We start from the raw sequence: 20,898 nt of genomic DNA, 5'->3' as shown, positions 1-20,898 counted from the left end.
CTTTAAAGGTCAGATTTTATAATCCCTTTCGTATTCCATCATTTTGGTCAGAGCTTTTAGTAGGGTACAATCTGTTACAGAGGAACATTTATTATGAAACATACAATTTTGTAGGCATACACAATTGGAAATGGAACGTGATGGTGAGTCACAATCAGTTTATCTTCCTGATAAAAAATGATATGACATCTCCATATTTAGTCTGAGGCCAGTGGAATCCTACTATTCCTCATTTGCTAGGGCTATATTTGTATTTAAGTGAGTTTAAACAGGGGAGTGGCAAGGGGTGTTACATATCCTTATAGGTGATTAGGGTTTATAGCCAAATTATCTCCTGAATTACATTAGCTGAAATCAATGTATTCTACTGGACGAACAGACTGTTCCATAAAACCTTGGCAGATAAAGCATTAATAAGTGTCAGAGCTGACTTGGTCAATTGAATGATTTGCTGACGCTTCTTTTTACCACAAGCCTGCACTTACAAGTCCAGTGCCAAAGGTTCAGTATATATAGCTGAAGACAGCAAATAGATGCTCTCTTTTTGAGCAGGGTTCTGACAAGCTGCCTTTCTCATTATCCCTCACTGGCAGCATTTTCAGGCAGGAAATTTAAAACATGGTAAAGCTGAAGCTGCCCAATCCTGGCCTGGAGGACAGGATACCTTCCCATGCTGAACTTGAGGTCCTTGAGAAAGAAGAGGCAGACTCCAGACCAAAATGGGACAACAAGGCACAGTATATGCTGACGTGTGTAGGGTTTTGTGTGGGCTTAGGAAATGTCTGGAGGTTCCCGTATCTCTGTCAGAGCCATGGAGGAGGTATGTCTTTAACACATCTTAACTAACTTTGGGTATAAACCAGGTTAAATCTCTCTTTTGGTAAGCAAATAATGGAATATGTTTAGAACTGTTCAGGTCCTGAGAGAACGGTGATGGTCTCTCTAGAAGAACTGCATAACAGAGAAGGTAATTTCACAGGTCATGATCACACACTGAAGTCTCTTTCTTCCACTACTGATGGAAGAAAAGGAAGGGTCTGTTTTTATTTCAGGACATGGACTGAACAAGTGAATCTTCCACTGTCATGTACATAGTTTAGTTTCTCAATCTAAACCCAATGTTGCTTTCCATACGTACATATATATAGCATGTATCTAAACTATTAATAAACTACTTGGGACTATGATTCTGCTCATGATACCAAATGATCTTTTTATAATAGGTTTTTCATTGGGCTTGGACTGATCTATATATCACCTATAGAGTCAGTGTTTGTATACTTTGTGCTAGTATTAACAGCATGAATGAAGTTAATATTAAAAATATTTCTTTAGCAGTTGGTGTTATTAAGTAATTTAAAATCCAAGCATATATTATTTACCATATAATTTACTGGAACTCCTTATGGTTTACGTAAGGACTAAATTACCATGTTAGAAATTTTGTTTTCTATTGCTGTTTGTTTTGAAAGGTAACTTTGAGCTGAACCATTGCTTAATTATACGACAACATACATTTTTCATTTTCTTTCTGACTTTTTTGTCTGCTATCTGGTTATTGTCATTTTTCTCTCTGGGATATGTGTAAAATGTATTTGTTCCTTTGTAATATTTGGTTTTGAAAGAAAAATTTTGGCTTAAGGAACAGTATTTCAAATTAATATTGTTTTACGTGTACATGGTGAGATATTTAAAAATTGCTTTCCTTGTTAGAGTAGGGACAACTGAGGGCTCTGTAGGGAGTTGCTCACACAGACTCAGGACATGTAACAACACGTGCAACAACAGGTGCAAGAAGAGATGCTTTTATTATTAAGATTTCTCTAACGTGGGCTGATATTTAAAGTTTGCAGTGCAAACTGGAGGTCATTTGCAGCAGAGTCATCTTGTAGCAAAAAAGTTACAGCACACACACAATCAGAAGTGTTTCTATATTTGACATTTTTAATTTGAAAAAAAGTGGATATATATCTCCAGAACTGATGGCACTCATTTTCTTCTCAGGTTTTTAAACTTAGTTTAAGAAAGTGGACATGCCCTGTTTTCCAGGATACATTTATAGGCACTTCCTTGCTTTTTGGTCTTTTTGGTCCCTGTGTTCTACTCACATGAAATGCAGCTGAAAAGCAAGCACCCAACTAATGCAAAGAACTTGGTACGGATCATGGTTTTATCACTGATGTCAGTGAAGATTTATGAATTGCTTGTGTGTATGTGTGAGTCCTCTGGCAGCAATTAACTTTCTTTCTCATCATCCTGTAAATCGTTCTTTCTCAGGAAACACTGTCAGGAACACTGACAGCAGTTAACCCTGGGTTTTTTTTCCCCTGGGACTCTCTCACTCAAATTTTAGACAAAATTTGAAAGGGAGCACACAGCAAAGGAATTATAAGCTAATACACAGTGTCCTTCTAGCTAGACTTGCTACCTTCTCTAATATTCTTCTGCACAGCACCAAATGCCGTGACACATATCAAAGAACACAAGTAATGCCTTCCTGTGACTTCTTAGAAAGGATTCCCTAATTTCATCACACATAAGAATGGAGAGCTTCTGTGCAATCCCTCCTCCTCCTCCTCCTCCTCCTCCTCCTCCTATATTTAATGTTTAAACCATTGATTAAAAAAAGTCTCTAACTCTACGGCTCGCATATGGAAACCTTGCCACTGCATGAGGGAGAACTTTTTTATCTCTCTGCGTGGCACACTGAAAGAAGGGACAGTAATGACGTCAGCAATTCCTCACTTAGCAGCTGATGAAATAACATGTTGCTAGAGTTGAGGTCTAAGAATATGTTGGTGTAGTAAAACATCTCCATCTAAAGTCTTCCTGCCTTCCCTTTGTGATGAACTGTGTGCAAGCAATAATGATTTTTTAAAATTTGACATAAGCAGCTCTTAGAGAGGAAATGACATCTATACAGATGTTCAAACCAAATATTATTTGTTTTGAAATACAGTATTGAAACAGGATGAGAATCTAATAGCTCAGCTGTAAGGTTTTCAGACTAGAATATCAATCATTGTTTGTGTACATATATACAGTGTCTGTTTTCAGATCATTGGTTCATTTGTTAGGATCATAAAATCATGGCAGCTTAAAAAGTATTTGTTTATTTTTTTGTGTCCCATGTGAAGCTGAAAGTGTTCTAAAGGTGTGTGGGTGTGGCACCTGGGGACAGGGTGTAGTGGTGAGCACTGTGGTTAGTGCTTGGACTCCAAGATCTTAGAGGTCTTTTCCAACCATAATGATATGATCCTATATGGCAGCTTTGCCAAGCCAAATTATTATTTTTCCATTGTAGCTTCTTTCAGAAAGGTTGGGGAGAAATTGAGAGAAAGGGAAAATGCAGCAGAGATGGATTTCTGAGCTGGCTGCTAGAATTGAACCCTGGAAACCAAAGAACTCAAGAAAGAGAAAAGAAATGTCGTATATCATTGAGAGCTATAATTTTATTTCTCTTGAAAATACAACAATATTCCTACAGCTAAATATTGGTAGTTTCAAATACATAAAATGCTGTTCAAAATGCTGAGTCCTTTGTGGCACGTGCCACACATCAGGGTGAATGACTAGTCACTGAAGAGTGATTAGTGCACCAGAAAAGATATTTTTATTGAAGCCAGTTGCCAAGCGTAGCTCTGAAGACATGGTATTCTCAGACTTCTATACAGCATATAATTTAGCCACACACAAAAATCCTTCTTACCAAAAAGTTATCAGTTTTTAAAATCAGTGTGGTTCATTTTGCTTGCATTAAAAGGTAGTTACTACTGTAAAAATGTAGACTGACAAACTGAAAACATTTCAGAGGAAAGCCAGAAGAAAAACTGAGACATACTTTTTGTTAGTCAAAGACTGAAGGACTCATTATGATTTATTTGTAGAGATGTTTGTTAAATTTCCAACTTTGCTGACTGTTTCTCTGTGTCAGTCTGTCTCTTCAGGAAAAGGATTACGTGGACATCATCTCCAAGGAGAAGAGTGTCTCATTTATTTTCATCCTCACTTCTCCCATCTCAGCTACATCCCTTCTCAGGAGACCATTTAGTCCTTGCAAGAACAGCCTTGCATTAGTGTGGAGCAGCTCTGTGGTAGATCTAGGAGCCTCAGGCTGCTGCTGCCTCACTTTGGAGAAAAGTGGCTGTTTTGTCATGCCAGGAAAGAGTGAACTATGATGATCCACCCGAGTTTTGAGGAAAGTGAGCTGCTCTAGTTGCAGATTCAAATTTAGCATTGTGGTCTTAGTTGAGATATTGTTACAAATGGTGTCAGTGCTAAAGCAGGCAATTCCTGACTCAGGTCTTTCTGTCTGTATTTTCATGTCACAAACCTATGAGACATATAGGGCTTATTCCAATTTTTGAGTACCTAAAATTTCTTCCAAAACAAGGTTCTTTTCTCTGTTTCCCACCACTCCAGGGACTTCTACAAAGTTGCTGACTGCAGGAGCTACTACTGTCAGATACAACAGGGCAGCCCTCTCTCCATGCTTTGTTGATTGCCACCTGAAATGGCAATGGACTCCTCATCCACCTGTGCCTGGCATCACTGCTGACAGTGCAAAGGTTTTGCCCATGCTGGCAGAAGTTCTGGGACTAAATGAAACTGTGTCAGACACAGTCACTGCGGAGAACTGACTGTCTGTCCTTTCAGTTTCTAAAGGCTTGTCCCATTTTCTCTTTATGGACTTCCTTAGCTGTGCTGGAACATGCAGTGGTGTGCACGTAAGGGCCCCTGTTCACCTGATAAGACATGCAGCGCATGCAAATTTGGCTTCACATAGTTTGTTTTCTGCTGATTCTCCACCCTCTTTCTGTGAATAACACTTCTCATAACTGTTTTACTTTTGTTTTAGTAAGCAAGATTTTTGCAGTGTATGCAATGAGAGCTCCCTCACTCTTGCATTCCATGCCCTTGCATCCTGATGGCTTCCTTTCCTCATGGAAGAGAAACCATCCTCCCCCTCCTGATGGGAGGCTCAGTAGCACAACTTCCACACATGGAGTCTGGCCATTCACAAAGACAGGAATTGCTTGCACTGCATGGAAGTGCAAGCAGCCACAAATGTGCCCTGTGCTGCAGCCCCAGGTCAGCCTGACACAGTTTCCTTTGTGTCACACTGACCAGGAGCTCTCATGAGGGTAAGATCAGAGGACACAATCATTGTGTTTATACCAGCAGTTTAAAATACCAGAGTATTCTCTCTGCCTCAAGCAAGACACCTCATAAAAGTCTGAAACCTGACCCTGCAGAGTTTGTGTGGATGCCTCATCTGGACCTTTTCTTGTTACCTGCTCTTTCAGATGCCGTATGGGTCTCTGCTATACCACATTCTCAATTCTCTCTGATAAAGCTCTTCTTGAACAATGGTAACACTTAAGTCCAGAAGATGGATCTGTACAGCTACCTGATCCAAACACTCCCCATTTGCACGGAGGATAAGTCCTTGTCACCCTTTGAAACTCAGCTTGCAGTGACTTTAGATCACGCCTTGATACTTAAGCATGGAGTGGCAGTTAGTTCAGCTGAGGTGCTCCTAATGGAGACACATCACCTTTTTTGGTCAGGTCACAGCAAGATCACTTGAGGACTTGATTGGAAATTATGTCCTTGGTCAAAGATCTTATTGAAGAAGGAAATGTACAACCTTTATACTCTTTTGAAACTATGACCAATTGCTCCTTATCATACCTGTCAAAGAAAAAATCTTTTTGATAGCTATCATCCCTGTTGGCAGAAGGGGGAGAAGATCAGGCTGTTTCTAATGAGCTTTAGAAAGTATTCAAAGGTAGTCTGAACCTTTAGCTTTCTGCAGACAGCAGGCAGACTGATATTCTGATTTAGGATCCATTTTTTCTCACTAATCTAAAGTGCACAGTTCACCTCCACTCACACAGTTCTAGCAGTCTGGGCAGTCATGGCTTTCCCTCCAAGACAGGAAGACTCAGCAGCAGCACAGTCCCAACACCACAGCTCTCCCTGTCAACAGCACAGTGTGTAAAGTTTGCTGAAGGACTCTCAGAGTTGAACCATCTTCTGTGGTGGACATGGCAAAGTGTTCTACCAGCCTCAGGGGATTTCCTCCAGATGCTTACGGAGTTCCCTTTATTAAGATGCTGTGGAAGAAGTCTTTAAGTACAACATATCTATGACAGAGCAGTCAGATAAATGGGTCCCGTGACTGTCTTTGCACACGCACAAAAAGAGGAAAGGAAAAAAACTAAAAAGGTGTGGTGTGTGCTTACAGCTCATCAGCTTTCTTGATAGCTTGGAATTCCCAGGAAGTAAATTTCAGTTTCTGAAAAGGTTTTCATTCTTCAGATTTCCTCTTTCATTTGCTATCTGATTTTCATTGCACACATGAAGAGAAAGTCAGTAAATACCCAGAACTGAACTCTTCGCATTCTGGTCTGCATTCTTTTCATTGCTTTCAGATTAATTGCTCCTATTTAGATTAGGAAGATAAAGCCATTTTGTAATGACAGATAACCATAATTCTAACATGTATCAATATTCAAGCATTTGACTCTGCACTTTTACAGTGCAGTGTTGTGTTCTGTGTTACCTCCCATATCCAAGGTACACCTTGTTCAGGAAAAAAATTACTTAAGAATACTTGTCCTATACTAACCAACTTTATCGTCATTAACAGGGTTTGAACCCTGTACTTCAGATGTCTTCTAATCAAACAACAACATTTTTGAACACAGATGCCAAGAACTTATTGTTGTTTCAGGCAGACAGCCCAAGGCTCCTGCCAAATATTTAGGGGTACTTTGCTTAGTTCATTCAACTGTTTCATATACTTTGCATGAGTCACAGCTATAAAACCACAATTTTTCACAGGAAAAAAAAAAGGAAGTCATTCCAGGAGAGTAGCTACCTTTCCTCCACTTGCAATACAAAGGTGGCTTTTTCAAATTTTAACCCTGAGAGTGTATAATTTCTGTGTGTCACTTGGGAAGAATAAGAATTCCTGCCTGAAACTACAAATGTAACTGAGTGGCCTGCCTGGGCAATCAGGAAAAGCATTGCTCAGAAAACAGGGAAGGGTTTCCACAAAGATGCTTACAGGCTGCTTGCCATGTCAATGTCTCACAAAACTAATGGTTTTGTTTTGTTTTAGTACTTCACTGATTGGAATCGTTATTTTTCTTATCTATTCTAGGGGCCTTCATGATCCCTTTCCTGATTTTGCTAGTCCTGGAGGGCATCCCCCTGCTTCATCTTGAGTTTGCCATTGGTCAAAGGCTGAGGAAAGGCAGTGTGGGTGTATGGAGTTCTATCCACCCTACCCTGAAAGGGGTTGGTAAGTCAAAAAGCCGCCTGAGAAAGCACAACTCTCTCAACTGATGATCTAAAAACCAAATCTACTGGGTTTTATTCTTGTGTGCCATACGAGATTTCAGGATCTATTCGTTTTCCTCTCTTCCTAACTCTCCATTGATAGGTCAAACTAATCATGCTAAAGCACAATGACAATTTTGTATTCACATTCCCAAGTCGCCTGGGTCCTGTTAAAACCTTTCTCCAATCTGAGATCAATTTCAGCCTCAGAGATATTTCCTGTATTATCCATACTGGCTGTTTTTACCATTAGGATAAATCTTTAGGCATGCCAAAAATTGTCCTTTAACTGTTCTGTGGATAAATATTAGTTGAATCTTTATCTGATAGACCTCAGCTCCACCTAGTTTTATTTTTTTGCATCTGAGAGTTGCCATTCCATAAGCCATAGAAACAGTGTTTTGCAGAAAATATTTCTTCACCACTGTACCAAACTTCTGAGTATTCCAACAGTCCATTTGAAAATGTTGCAAAAGCAGCATTATGCACACAACATAAAAATCTCCACAGCTGCCTCCTTACACAGGAAACAGAGGAGGTGCCTCTGAACATCAGGAAACATGGTGAGAGTGCCCAGGGAGGCTCTGGCATCTCCAGCCTCAGAGATACTCAAACCCTTCCTGGACGTGCCCTTCCTGGGCAAGCAACTTTGGGTGGCCAGGCTGGAGCAGGGGGTTGGACCAGGTGACCTCCAGAGATCCCTTCCAACCTCAACCACACACTTGAAAGGGAAGAAACAGGAGGGCTTTGGCATCCACTGCATTTGTAAATCAGTTACGAAAGATAATTGTTCATTGCATCTGGAATTTTTCAAGATTCTTTAGAACGTAGGAGCTCTCAGGAGCTAATGATTAGCATTTACTGTCTGCCAGAGAAGTCATCAGAGGTTGATTACTTGGGAACAGGCAGAGGAAGAGAGATACCAGCGTGAATTCTGTACCTGGTCACAGACTGTGCCTCCTGGCAGCCGTCCATCCTGAACACCACCTCTGCTGACTTTGCAGGGACATTGTGGAAGAAGGAGATATTTCAGTCTCATTTAACCAAAATCCCAAGTCAGTTGAGCTTTACATGTGTCCAGCATCCCAAACTCCCTGGATATCAGCTGGCAAGGCTGTGAACAGGATTGTGTGGTGTCTGTAGGGAATTAGTCCTCTCATAAAGTTGGCTTCTAAGTGGGCATCACCTTCAGTCTCAAAGAGTTTTTAGGATGTAAAACTATGTAGGACTCACTGGTCCAACCTTGAGGCAAAAAATTCACAGTGATAAATCTACATCCAAAATGTAGCAAATTTTTTCCATCCAAAATGAGGAGGGAAAGGTTGAGTTTGATACCATGTACTTTGATATATCTTGAAGACAAGAGTGTTGCAATTTACACAGTGTTCTGATTTTTTTTTTCAGGCATAGCATCAATGTTTGTGTCTTTCCTGGTGGGCTTATATTATAATACTATTATTGCCTGGGTGATGTGGTATTTCTTCAACTCCTTCCAAGAACCCCTGCCATGGAATAACTGTCCTCTCAATGACAACAGAACAGGTATATTTTATAAAATAATCTATTTTGTTGCACAGCACAGATTTCTGTTTCTAACAGTTACCCTAAATGAGCCTTTCTGTGAAATAGCAGTAAGGCATGGCAGTCCTGTCAGGCACATTGCACTATTTGATACTTGTGTTGTGTACAAATTCACATCAAATAAAATGTGGCCAGCACTTAATCTTTGAGGCAAATTTTGGTTTCTTTTATAGAACCTCATGGTAGATTTTGACAGATGTGTTCATATACAGAATATCCACTAAGTGCAGATCTAGTATAAACATTAACATTTTCCAGATTTAAGTAATGACTTTCATCCATCTCTTCAACAGCCCTCCATTAGCACACTGAAAATGAAAAAAAAAAAAAAATAAGCATAATCCATTTGAAACACCTGCACCTCTCAGTATGACGAATCTCCATCTCCTTGGAGACCATTTGGTGACAGCATCTTTGTTCTCCACAGCCAGCCCTGCATGACACTGTGTGAAGCAGGCTTTTCTGCTGGGTCTGTGCACAGCTGCTCAGAGTGCTCTGCCCCTCTCCTCCCAGAAGGAGCATGGAAAGCCTCATATAAGGGCAGGCCAGGGCTGAATATTGCACAGGCCAGCACAGTGCAGGGAGCTGGGGATTCAACTTGAGCTGACAAGACCTTGAACACTGTCCCACAGAACAGAAGAAAAAATATTGCTGAAGGAGGTGTAGGAGGGGAAGAGACACTGTATTAACACACCTGTTAAACAGCTGTCTTTTAAATCTCTCCTTTTGTCATGAAACTACCCTCCAAAAATCTGAAAATTTGCCAACAACAAATCCATTGGCATTAAGTGGAACAATTTAAAACACTGATATTAATTATTTAGCTTCCTTTTTTCCAGGTAAATAAAAGACATACAGAATGACAACCATTTTCTGGTTACAGATTATGTAGAAGAATGTTCCAAGAGCTCTCCTGTAGATTACTTCTGGTACAGAGAGACACTGAACATCTCCACCTCCATTGACGATTCTGGCAGTATCCAGTGGTGGCTATTGCTGTGTTTAACCTGTGCATGGGGTGTGCTGTACGTGTGCACAATCAGAGGCATTGAAACAACAGGAAAGGTACTCTGTCTTGGGGGAACTTCTAATGAGATTATATTAATCATGCTGTTGTGATCCCTTATTTATACAGAATTAATAATGCTGTAGAAGCTGTCTGGTTCTTGAGTGAAAGCATGTCCAAAATTTTGTCTCATCATTGGGACTGCTTTTTGAAGAAGGAAGGTGAATGAAATGGAATCTGACTTGATTTAATTTATGTGGAGAATTTTGTTACCAACTTTTTGTGAGTCTTCCTTGTCCTTACAGGTCCTAGTAACACATTTTTAGGTATTATCACTTTAACACTAATATTAATCTTTAATGCAAGATTAAGGGACTCTCTTTTTATTATTGCTGTTCTCCTCAAAACATACCTATACAGATTTATTTGGGTTTGTGCAAGTCCTAAATATTATCTCTACAAAAGAGTGACCAACATTCTTCTTCCCAACAAAGTCCTGAGAGTCCATCCTTGCATCAGTCTGGTCTCAGGGTGTACATTATTTTTGATGCTGCTTTTGAATGATCTGAGTTGAATTTCAACAATGACAATTTCTCTTAAATAGGCTACTATTGCTAAAAGGTATTTATTATCCAAATGTACCACAAATACTATTTCATTGAACATTTATTACTGTAGTATGCTAATTGTGACTTGAAATTTGCCATTATTGTTAATGAGCAAACCTTGATAATTTCCTATTTTCTTCACTTATAAAAAATAATTCAAGTGTTTTGTTTCATTGGAATGGTTTATTTACTTTTTTTTTTGGTGCAGGCTGTGTATGTGACATCAACTCTCCCGTACTTGGTGCTTACCATTTTCCTGATCCGCGGCTTGACGCTGAAAGGATCAACCAACGGAATTGTGTATCTCTTTACCCCTAATGTAAGCCACTGCTTGGGTCAGGGCTCGGTGAAACATGGTGTAGTCCTCTGTAATTGATAACTGATTGAAAATTAGCTCTCCCCACTGGTGCTTTTCTAACTATCCCTCAGGCACCCTAAAAAACCTTGATTCTGTGAGGTGAATGTTCTGCATTGGATATAAAGAGTATACATGTACACAAATACTTTCTCTCTCCATCCTCCATCAAAAGCTGTTCTAATGAATGATCATCACAGAGCAGTGGGGTTGTCATTTATTTGGCTTGGTTCATTTTCCTGTATTCTACCTAAGAACCAGCTTAAATTTAAGGCATAAATCACGTATTTGGAAGTAGAACCCACCTAATTGCCATATAAACAAAAAACTCTAAGAGAATGGTTTAATTATACAACAGCATTTAAACAAAATTAAAAGAGGGATCATTTTCCATAAGCAGATCTCTGAATGATCATTATGAATGCTAAGTAATAAACACCTTTTCTGAAAACAGGCATGGTAGCTGTCAGCCATGCAGAGCATTTTTTTAATCAATTTTCAAAATATTTACATAAAAACTTCAGATAGGTTTTCTTTTATAAAAAAATTGTAAGTTTGACAAAAATATTGACCTATTTGTTGAATTTCTTCAAGAACAATGAATCTTGCATGGTTAATGTTCTTGTTTTAATTGTTGTTTTAAAACCCTATTTATACTCAGTTTAAATAGCAATGTTGGATGTGCTTAAAGCTGTGTCTCTGATGCCTCAGGTTAGTGAGCTGGCGAACCCAGTGACGTGGCTGGATGCAGGAGCTCAGGTGTTTTACTCCTTCTCCCTGGCTTTTGGAGGCCTCATTTCATTCTCCAGTTACAACTCTGTTCAGTAAGTAGCCGGGCAAAACCCAGATTTTATATGAATATTTCATTGTTTCAAATGAAACATCTCTATTTTGCCCTACTGCTGTGCTACTTGGGACTGGGACAGCCTCCCCTCAGACACGTAAGGTGCATCCCCTCTGACTGCTCCTAGCTCTCCCAAACCAAGATTTCAGGTCCCTGCTCTGGCTGATTTCCTAGAGAAAGATGTGATGATGCAGGATAGGAAGAAGGAGACTGGCTGCCCAGCAGCAGCTGATGAGCAGGAGTTTCCTCTGTGGGATTGCTCGGTGCATGGTGATGCCTTTGGTCTCAGAGCAGGTGGCAAAGAACATACTTCAAATAAATTAACAGAACAAGGCTCAAAATTTAAGCTTTGCAATGAAGAGATATATCTAATCTTGAAATTTAAATTCAATTCCTTTATAGTGTGCTTTGGGGGCAGGAAGTGAAAAATCCCATCGTCCAGAGACTGTCCCAGTCTGCAAATTATGATGCAGTGCTATATTCTACACTCTCCCTCATAAAATATTGCAGCAATCACCAATGCCTCTTGGTGCTTGCCATCCCTTCAGAACTCCTGAAAGGAAAACTGTCTGGCATTCGCTAAATGTAATATTTTTGATAAACATCTCTGAATTAAGTTTTGGATATGTGGTTTGGTCATGCATTCAGAAATTTGTGTTTCAGCTTTGGCTTGGATTCAATTACACCACAGCAGCATTTCAGTCACTGAGGAAGTTCCGTGCCACCACTCTTGATTTCAGGTGTTTTTGAAAAGATCACCTGGAATTTTTGGTGCCTGCAAGTCTCAATGTGAGGTGTCAAGCCCTGCTTAAGGTCCAAGCCAATGTCCCATGGCCATGGGGTCAGAACTGGGAGCATGCACCTTTCCAGAAGACACAAAGAAAAGGAGCAGTATCCTCTGGGTTTTCCAGCACATGGGGCAGTTGCATTCAGGCCATGTTCATTCAATGCTCAATGATTCTTTACTTAAGGAGGGAACTGTACAAAGTCACCAAACTCCCAAGGAATAAATAAAAAATCCCCATGCAAATTCCACAGTGTTACACTGAGGTGTTGGGCCACCTGCAATCCAGCACCAGCTGAACCGGGTGTCAGTGAGTCTGCCCCTGGATGGTTTGGGAGTACAAAAACATCAGAAAATACAATAAGGTTTCAATGCTGTCAAGGATTCACTAACTCATAATGAGAAGGAGCTTGAGCACCTGACTTTCTTTAAAAGGAAGAAATGTTTTTCAAGCCTGTCATTGAGAATCTCATGTTACATTGCAAAAACTGACACAAGACTACAGCAAGGAATTTCCATTCAATGCCCAACATCCAGCAGATGCCTATTTGCAATGCTATAAATGGGGAAAGGACACAATGTGATAGGTCTTGGTTGGACAAGCTTGTCTCTCCTCTTGAACATGTTCAGAAAATTAAATATGACAACATCAAGTTTTTCTCAATACCCCTCTCTTGCCCAGGAGAAATGAATTATCTACAGTTTTACAGCCTTCTCTTACAATGATTAACTAACTTAATATTGATATTTTATCTTGTCCCTTGGATGAAAGTCTGTTTCTGGCTCTGCAAATTCTTTATTTAGCACGGGCACACTGGCAAGAAGTGCCTGCAACAGAGGCGTTTCTACAAAGAATTTTTCTGTCCCAACCTTTCAGCATAACATTACATTGTTCTTCCAAAACTTGGGAATATTTGGAACCGTCTTTTGTCAACAGTCAAACAAAACTGTTCCCAAGTGCTCTTGGCTACTGCAATTTCACCATACCTAAGTGCTATGAAAAGTGAACTTGTGCTCACTTTTCATGTCTGAGTATTTGAGTTCAAGCCCAAACCTTTCACCGTGTAACACAATACACCAGCAGTGAAGGCACATGTTTCTGCACATATCCATGACAAGCCTGAAAAGGAGGGGACTCTTCTGCCCTTCATCCTTTGCTTCCCATGAACCGAACATGAAAACAGCTCGGGCAATTATTCCTTATGAACAGGATTATCAGAAAAGGAAAGAAAACCCCAAAAGAAACCAAACCCATAGCTATTAAATTGCTTAAGGCACCAAGTTTTAATTTACTAAATCTAACAGCACTACTTGTGTACTTTTAGAGGGTTCACTGATGTACCTATGCATCCTAGACTACTTTTTGCTTAGTCTTGGTAGCCAGTTTTACTATTTATTTTAGGAATGTGATTGACATCCATTGTTTCTTCTCTTTGAATTGCAGCAACAACTGTGAGAAAGATGCTTTGATCGTTTCAGTGATCAATGGTTTCACATCCATCTATGCCGCCACCGTCATATACTCCATCATTGGATTCAGAGCCACAGCAAGATATGATGACTGCTTTGACAAGTGAGTTATTGGGAAAAAAAAGCCCACAGAATACACAGGTGTTTGTTTGGCTGAGGCAGCTCTGTTAGCCTGCTGACAATGGATTTATAATTTCTGAATAATTGCAGCTCTTGACTCACATGGCATCAGAACCACTCATTACTTATAAAAATATGGAATCTTGTGGAACAAATCCCATAGAAAATGATAATTGTTTAAGTCACCTTATTTTCTACATAAATGTTGCATAAGCAACTATATTTTACATTATTCTCCATGCTGACATATGGCATGAATGTAATATTCCCTGGTTCTTGTGTTAGCTCCGTGTTTAGGTTTCCTCCTGGAGAGCTCAAAAGCTTAGGTCTCATCAGAGGTGCCTCATTTTACCCGGGCAGTCAGACTCTGTGGTTTCCAGTCTAGTTCCTCCACAGTCAACTGTGAAACTGCATGATTCACAGCTGCAGACAGCTCAGACATTCCCATAAGCCACCCACTCTGGGGACTGGTGTTTAGTCTGCAGTGCTAATACGGGCACTTAAATTCTGCACGGGTTCCTAGAATGTCCATCCATTTAGAGTCATCTATGCCATGAAAGACGGTGTTATATTCACCTTGGAAGAAAGAAAATTGTAGATGCACATCTGGACCTTCCAACTTCAAATCTGATCTTGATATTGTACTCTTAATAACTTGTTTGATGATGTAAATGAATCCTGATGATGCTTACGAATTAATAATTTCAAGTTACTGACATTTCACTTTTTCAGAAATATTCTTACTCTGATGAATGCATTCGATTTGCCAGAAGGTAACGTAACCCAGGATAACTTTGAACAAATGCAGCAGCTGTGCAACAGGACTGATCCAGTAACTTTTGCAACCCTCAAGTTTGAAACCTGTGATCTGGAAACTTTCCTGAATGATGTAAGTTTAACAACCTAACAGATATTGATACCTTAAATATGGTAGGAGTGCATGGCAACTATTTAATTGCCAAGTCTAGTGACTACCAGTGTAAATTTGAGTGATGTTAATGATCCTAAATCTTCCCCAGGGAGCTGAAGGAACTGGCCTAGCCTTTATTGTCTTCACTGAAGCTATCACCAAAATGCCCGTCTCACCTTTGTGGTCCATTCTCTTCTTCATCATGCTCTTCTGCTTGGGTTTGTCATCTATGTTTGGAAATATGGAAGGGGTGCTTGTACCTTTACAAGATCTCAAGATTATACCCCCCAGAGTGCCTAAAGAACTTATAACTGGTAAGTGCATTTTTAGAGAAAAGTGACTTCCCCACCCTCCCCAGGGAGCAGCTTGTGTGCTGAAAAAGCAGCCCAGCCTGCTTCTACCTTCTGATCTGGAATGGTCTTAAGACTGCCAGATAATCTACTGAAGATTTTCTCATGTTCCCCAGTGGGGCAGCCCATGTGAGGTTCCTTCTGAGCCTGCAGGCAGCTGTTAACCCTTAGGCTTGCCCTTCAGCCTGCTCATGATGACCACTATCTCCTCCATTGGGAAGTTGGAGGACCTGAGTCCTTCACCCAGGCAGGATTTCTCTCAGAGCAACATTATCCCATCATCTATGAAGAAGAGGACCTGTTTTCCCTCCTCAGCTTTCTCCCTTTTTGTTTGCAACATCTGCCACCTGTGTAGTGTTAGGAGAGTATTACCCAAACAGAAGCCAGCCTCTCCAGAGTGCTTTAAAAAAAAAAAGAAAGTGGTGGCCTTCAGGCTGCAAGAGTTACTTTTTAAGCCTTACAGCTACTGGGGAAATATTTTTCTTTCCCATTTTGCTTTCTTTGCCTAAGTGTGCTGTTGTTTTTGTTTTTTTTTCCCATAGGTCTCATTTGTTTGGTGTGTTATTTGATAGCTTTCATTTTTGTGCTGAATTCTGGTAATTACTGGCTGAGTCTATTTGATGGTTATGCTGGCTCTATTCCCCTGCTGATAATTGCATTTTGTGAGATGTTTTCAGTCGTCTACATTTATGGAATAGACAGGTATGAAATACAGCTTAACCATTACTTGATCTCAATGGATAAAGCGATTGTTGTATCGCTACAATCTTCCTGCATCTCTGTGCACAGAATTTCTGTTATAGAAATCAATGAAATTATGCAGCCATAATTTATATGTTTCAGGTCTTTTAAAGAGTTCTTAGTGAAAAGAAATAATGTTTGTTGAGAATTTGTATGTGAAATTAATACATTATTATACATTATAATATGTATTATATTATTAATGTATTATAATGAATAATGCTCTTTAACACCTAGTTCAAATAAAGATATCCCTAAGATACTGCAAGAGAATATTAGGCATCAACAAGAGCCCTGGAGTGCATTAATATAGATACAAATAATTTATTTTTAAAGTAGGCATGTAGATATTTGCAACAGTTACATAAGAGCCACTATAGATAATTTACCTTTTAAATATGGTGATATTTATAATAACTCTTCTTCAGGATAATTGCATTAAGCATTTAGTTAGCAGAAGCAAAGTGCACGCACATTGGCACCGAGCTGAAAGTTTAACACAGAGTTATATCTCAGGAGTGTTTACAGGGAGTGCTAAATGGTGCTGTCCAACACAGGGATCTCCAGGCAGGCTGCAGATATTGGTTTACAGCAGCTTGCAAAACCAGGCTACTGAGATACGTTCTTAGCTGATAAATCCAGATCTTTATCAGTTGTAGCAGCGAGTAATTATTCTCTCAACTTTCTACAGATGTAATAAATCAAGTTTCAACATCTTCATGTTTGTAATAAATACAGAAGAAATGTGAAATAAAGTACAGGGAATTCAATCACCCACATGTTTTACTTGAACTTGTGCCAGATTCAGCTGCTGCTCCTGGCAGTGGGGTGAATGCCCTTGTGACCCATTTTCCCATACTTTTATGCTACTCGAGGAAACACAAATCAGGTTAGGTAAATTGGATGGTGTACTCTTGAGAAAGAAGGCTTCTTTTAATTTGTTAAGGACAGAAAAGTCTATGTTGATTACTTTTCCTTCCCTTTAAGATCTCAGAAGTCCTTACAAGAAAATTAAAATAATTCCCAGGACACAAGCATGGGTTGAGTCCATAAAGTGGGGGCAAGGGGTGTGTATGTGTTTGTGTTTGATCCAGATAAAAGCCTCATACCAAATTTTAATGTTCCTGGCCAGTACACACCACTGTAACCCTCTTTGAGAACAAAGCTTTTCAGGGCTACCCAAAAGTGGTGTTATCTGCTCCTGATGAGTTTCTGTGACCTTTCTCTGAGAAAGGGTCATTGGTAGAAAGACTTCTCTGTTGCTTGAAGGAGAACGTGTGTTATCCATGGCACACATGAACTACACCTGAACATATGCTGCAGTCAGGACATGGGGCTCCATATCCTTTTAAGACACCTAGATCTTAGAAGTTAGGGATGGAAATATAAAATAAATTTACATAGTAATTGAGATTCTGGTGGATTCAGTGTGTTGTTCATAGTTGAAGGACCAACTGAATAGTCCCCTCAGGGTTATTCCCATAGGATATGCAGGAAATCCAGACAAAAGGACTAAAGCAGAAATCTCAAACTTCCAAACTATTTTTTAAAGAAATGAGTGCACAAGGTGTTGCATTACATGTAGAAGCCATAAATTGGTTCAGGAATGATGCAGACATTACCACTCTCAATGCAGGGCTTGTTTCTTCTTGTGGAAATATTTTTGCCCCACTGACTGCTGCATGTTCCATGAATAATCCAAATAACACAATGTAGGTGTTTTTAGTAATGTGTAAAGTTAAAAAAAGGTTTCATTATTCAGCCTGAGAAAAATTATAGATATCCAAATTAGGCAAACATTATATTATAATCTAATTATTACATTACTTCTATTTGCTTTTGTTCTTTTTAAATATTGTATCACTCCCTTTAATTTATGCAGTACTGAGATACTTATCAAAAATTGTGAAGCAATACTGCAATATGTTCTGGGGAAAATCGTCTGCAGTGACTCTTTTTTGTTGAAGCTATTTCACATATGCCTCACAGACATCTTCAAGATAGTACATCTCCAAAAATAATTTTCCAGACTTGCAATGATATGTGCCTTAAATTGAACTAGTGAGGTCTAACTCCTGATTCTTGTCAATTCTCGTCTCAAACTGACATTAGCAGATTCCTGGGAACCACAGTAAGGGGTAGTTTGGATTTCCTTGTTTATGAGCAGGCATTCTTTTATCCTGACCAGCTTTTAAGTCTGAACCTCCTGCTTTTTCTTTCTAGGTTTAACAAGGATATTGAGTTCATGATTGGACACAAGCCCAACATTTTCTGGCAGGTTACCTGGAGACTCATCAGTCCCCTCATTATGTTAGTTATCTTTATCTTTTATTTTGTGGTGAAAGTCAACCAAGAACTGCTCTACAGTGTTTGGGACCCTAGCTATGTAAGTGTGTAAACCAAAATATTTATTTATAATTATTTTAAGTATTCTTCTTTAATGTAGGAGTCATTGTCAGTTATATTCATCTTCCATCTGAAACAGTTTTCTAGCAAACTTGCCACAAAACATGGAAACGGGACTGCTTTCTTTTCTCCTCTTTTGCAACCTCACTTCGCTCTTATTGATGTTTCAGTCCTCCCTCACCCTTTGATTTCAGCCTTCCCACAATAAGGCTGATTGGCCATAAGGCCCTGGTGGCCAGTCAGGCCCCCCATGCCCACATTCCTTTGTGCCAAGGAAGTGTTCCAGTCCCCCAGTCTTCTTTCCTGGCTCTTACTGATTTCATGCCATTTTCTTTACATCATTTTAAAGTAAAAATAAGCCCAAAAGAGCTGAGGCTGGAAACCCTTGAGCTGAAAGCTGCCATGGAATTGGCAAACTGTTGTGCCATATGGCCAGCCAGCATTCTGATCACATTTTTGATCTGTTGAATTATTGAATGTGTGCATGGTCCCAGGTATTTGCTCCTGGTGACTTTCTACAACTTGGTTGTTTGCTCTTTCAGGAGGAGTTCCCCAAAACAGAGAAGACTGAATATCCCTCCTGGGTGTATGCTATTATTGTAATCCTCGCTGGAGTGCCCAGTTTGACCATCCCTACCTTTGCCATCTACAAAGCCATCAGGAACCGCTGTCAGAAAAAAAATGATCATGCTGGCCTTATTGCTACATCTGAGACTTCCATTAATGGGAACTTAAAGTATTCATCATAAAACCATTTTTTTTCAAATGTGGAAGGATGCCCTGTCAGTGAGGAAAGTAAAAAAAAATATATTTTTTAAGAATGCAGAGTTAATTTTATTGTCATGAAAGGATAACCATGTGCTGTTTCCAGGTAAATATTTGTGTAACAATGCAATGCACTGTGAAGAGCTGATGGCCTGACTTCTGGAAGCAAAAAAGTGACATTTGCAAGTGATTAGGGCACCAGGCCAAATAATTTGTCCTCTTTTGAGTTCTGAAGCCAGCTTGTTTGAAACTGGCTTCTATCCCCTGTGCTTGGGGATGCACTGTGCATGAAGTGACTCTTCCATGTGTAATCATTCTGGTTGGGTGGCCAATATGAAGGGTAACTTAATGCTGTCCTCTCTTGCACATTCAATTGTTTTTACTTTACATGCCACTGTGTTGCACAAAGCCACTAATATTATTTGTGTCATAGAGAAGTTTAAAATATTTAATAAAAACATTTCTAAGTATAAGAATGACAGCTTGATTCATTTAGAATTCTATATATTTTATAAATTGCCTATAACTTCCAAGTTCCTAGCAGATAGTGCTGCTTTTGCTGATGACACCAGAGGAAATCTTGCAATGGGGCAGCAGCAGCAGCTCAGGAAAGAGCAAAATCTGCCTTCTGTGGCACCCATGAGCAGGGGGTGCACCACTTGCCAGGGGGACCCGTGCTACGGGAGTCCAAGGCACACCAAGGTGCAAATCTTGCTCTCCTCTGTTGTCATCAAGGTGGGTGGCTCTGGTTCATGTACACACACACACACACACACACACACACACCCAGACCTTACAACTATTTGAATGTTTTAACTTCCATGTGACCCAGTGGAGCTCAGTGAGAAGTCCCATTCCTCATGTGGTCACCGGAGAGGGAAAGGGACACTGTTAGAGCACTCAGGCAGAGTGCCTGGAGCAGACAGTGTCCATGTCCCCTCTGGAAGGGTGATCCTCTTCATCCAGCTGTCTGTGTATACGGACAGTGACACTCTTGTATAACCTTGCAGCAATTCCTACACTCACCTTTTGAAACAAGAATGGATCCAATTGCGATCCTCATACTGATTGTAATCGAAACACTCTCTTAAAAGGAATAGGTACACTTAGGGTACATTTACTCCAGAATGTATCTTTAGAGTAGTCTATCTCCTCTAAATTGAGAGTGAAGTGCCAGACATTGCATGTGTACTTCATGGAATCACAGAATCAATGGTTTAGGTTGGAAAAGGACTTGAAGATCATCCAGTTCCAATCCTCCTGCCATAGGCAGGGACACCTCCCACTTGACCAGGTTTCTCCAAGCCCCATCCAACCTGGACATGAAGACTTGCAGGGACGGGGCATCCACAGCTTCTCTGGGCAACCCATTCCAGAGAATCTGAATTATTAAATTAATTCACATTCCATTTTCAACTTTTAAAAATCACATTAATGTAAATAACTATCTAATCTATTTGAAGATGTTACTCTTTAATAGGAAGAACATTTTTTGACAGATTTTTCTGCTGATAAAAAGCTCAGCCACCAGGAACAAGTAACACCCCATGTGAAGTGGCTGACTGCGGTGCCAGGTGTGGAATTCAGGGTGTTGCTGGAAGGGCCCAA

At 39.9% G+C, this 20,898-nt stretch overlaps 1 protein-coding gene across 1 annotated transcript; it reads left to right on the top strand.

Moving 5' to 3' along the window:
• Positions 1-588: 588 nt before the first annotated feature.
• On the top strand, positions 589-19,305 carry SLC6A19 (solute carrier family 6 member 19). Its single transcript, XM_041476610.1, has 12 exons — positions 589-820; positions 7,172-7,312; positions 8,755-8,892; positions 9,815-9,996; positions 10,754-10,864; positions 11,612-11,724; positions 13,973-14,101; positions 14,851-15,007; positions 15,138-15,342; positions 15,921-16,080; positions 18,343-18,505; positions 19,068-19,305. The coding sequence occupies exons 1-12, from the start codon at positions 619-621 to the stop codon at positions 19,272-19,274; spliced, it is 1,908 nt and encodes a 635-aa protein (XP_041332544.1). The 5' UTR covers positions 589-618; the 3' UTR covers positions 19,275-19,305.
• The last annotated feature ends 1,593 nt before the right edge of the window (positions 19,306-20,898 follow it).

This window comes from Pyrgilauda ruficollis, unplaced genomic scaffold (assembly GCF_017590135.1).
Source record: "Pyrgilauda ruficollis isolate IOZ18807 unplaced genomic scaffold, ASM1759013v1 scaffold39, whole genome shotgun sequence".
NCBI lineage: Eukaryota > Metazoa > Chordata > Aves > Passeriformes > Passeridae > Pyrgilauda > Pyrgilauda ruficollis.
This window is presented reverse-complemented; position numbering and strand designations above follow the sequence as displayed.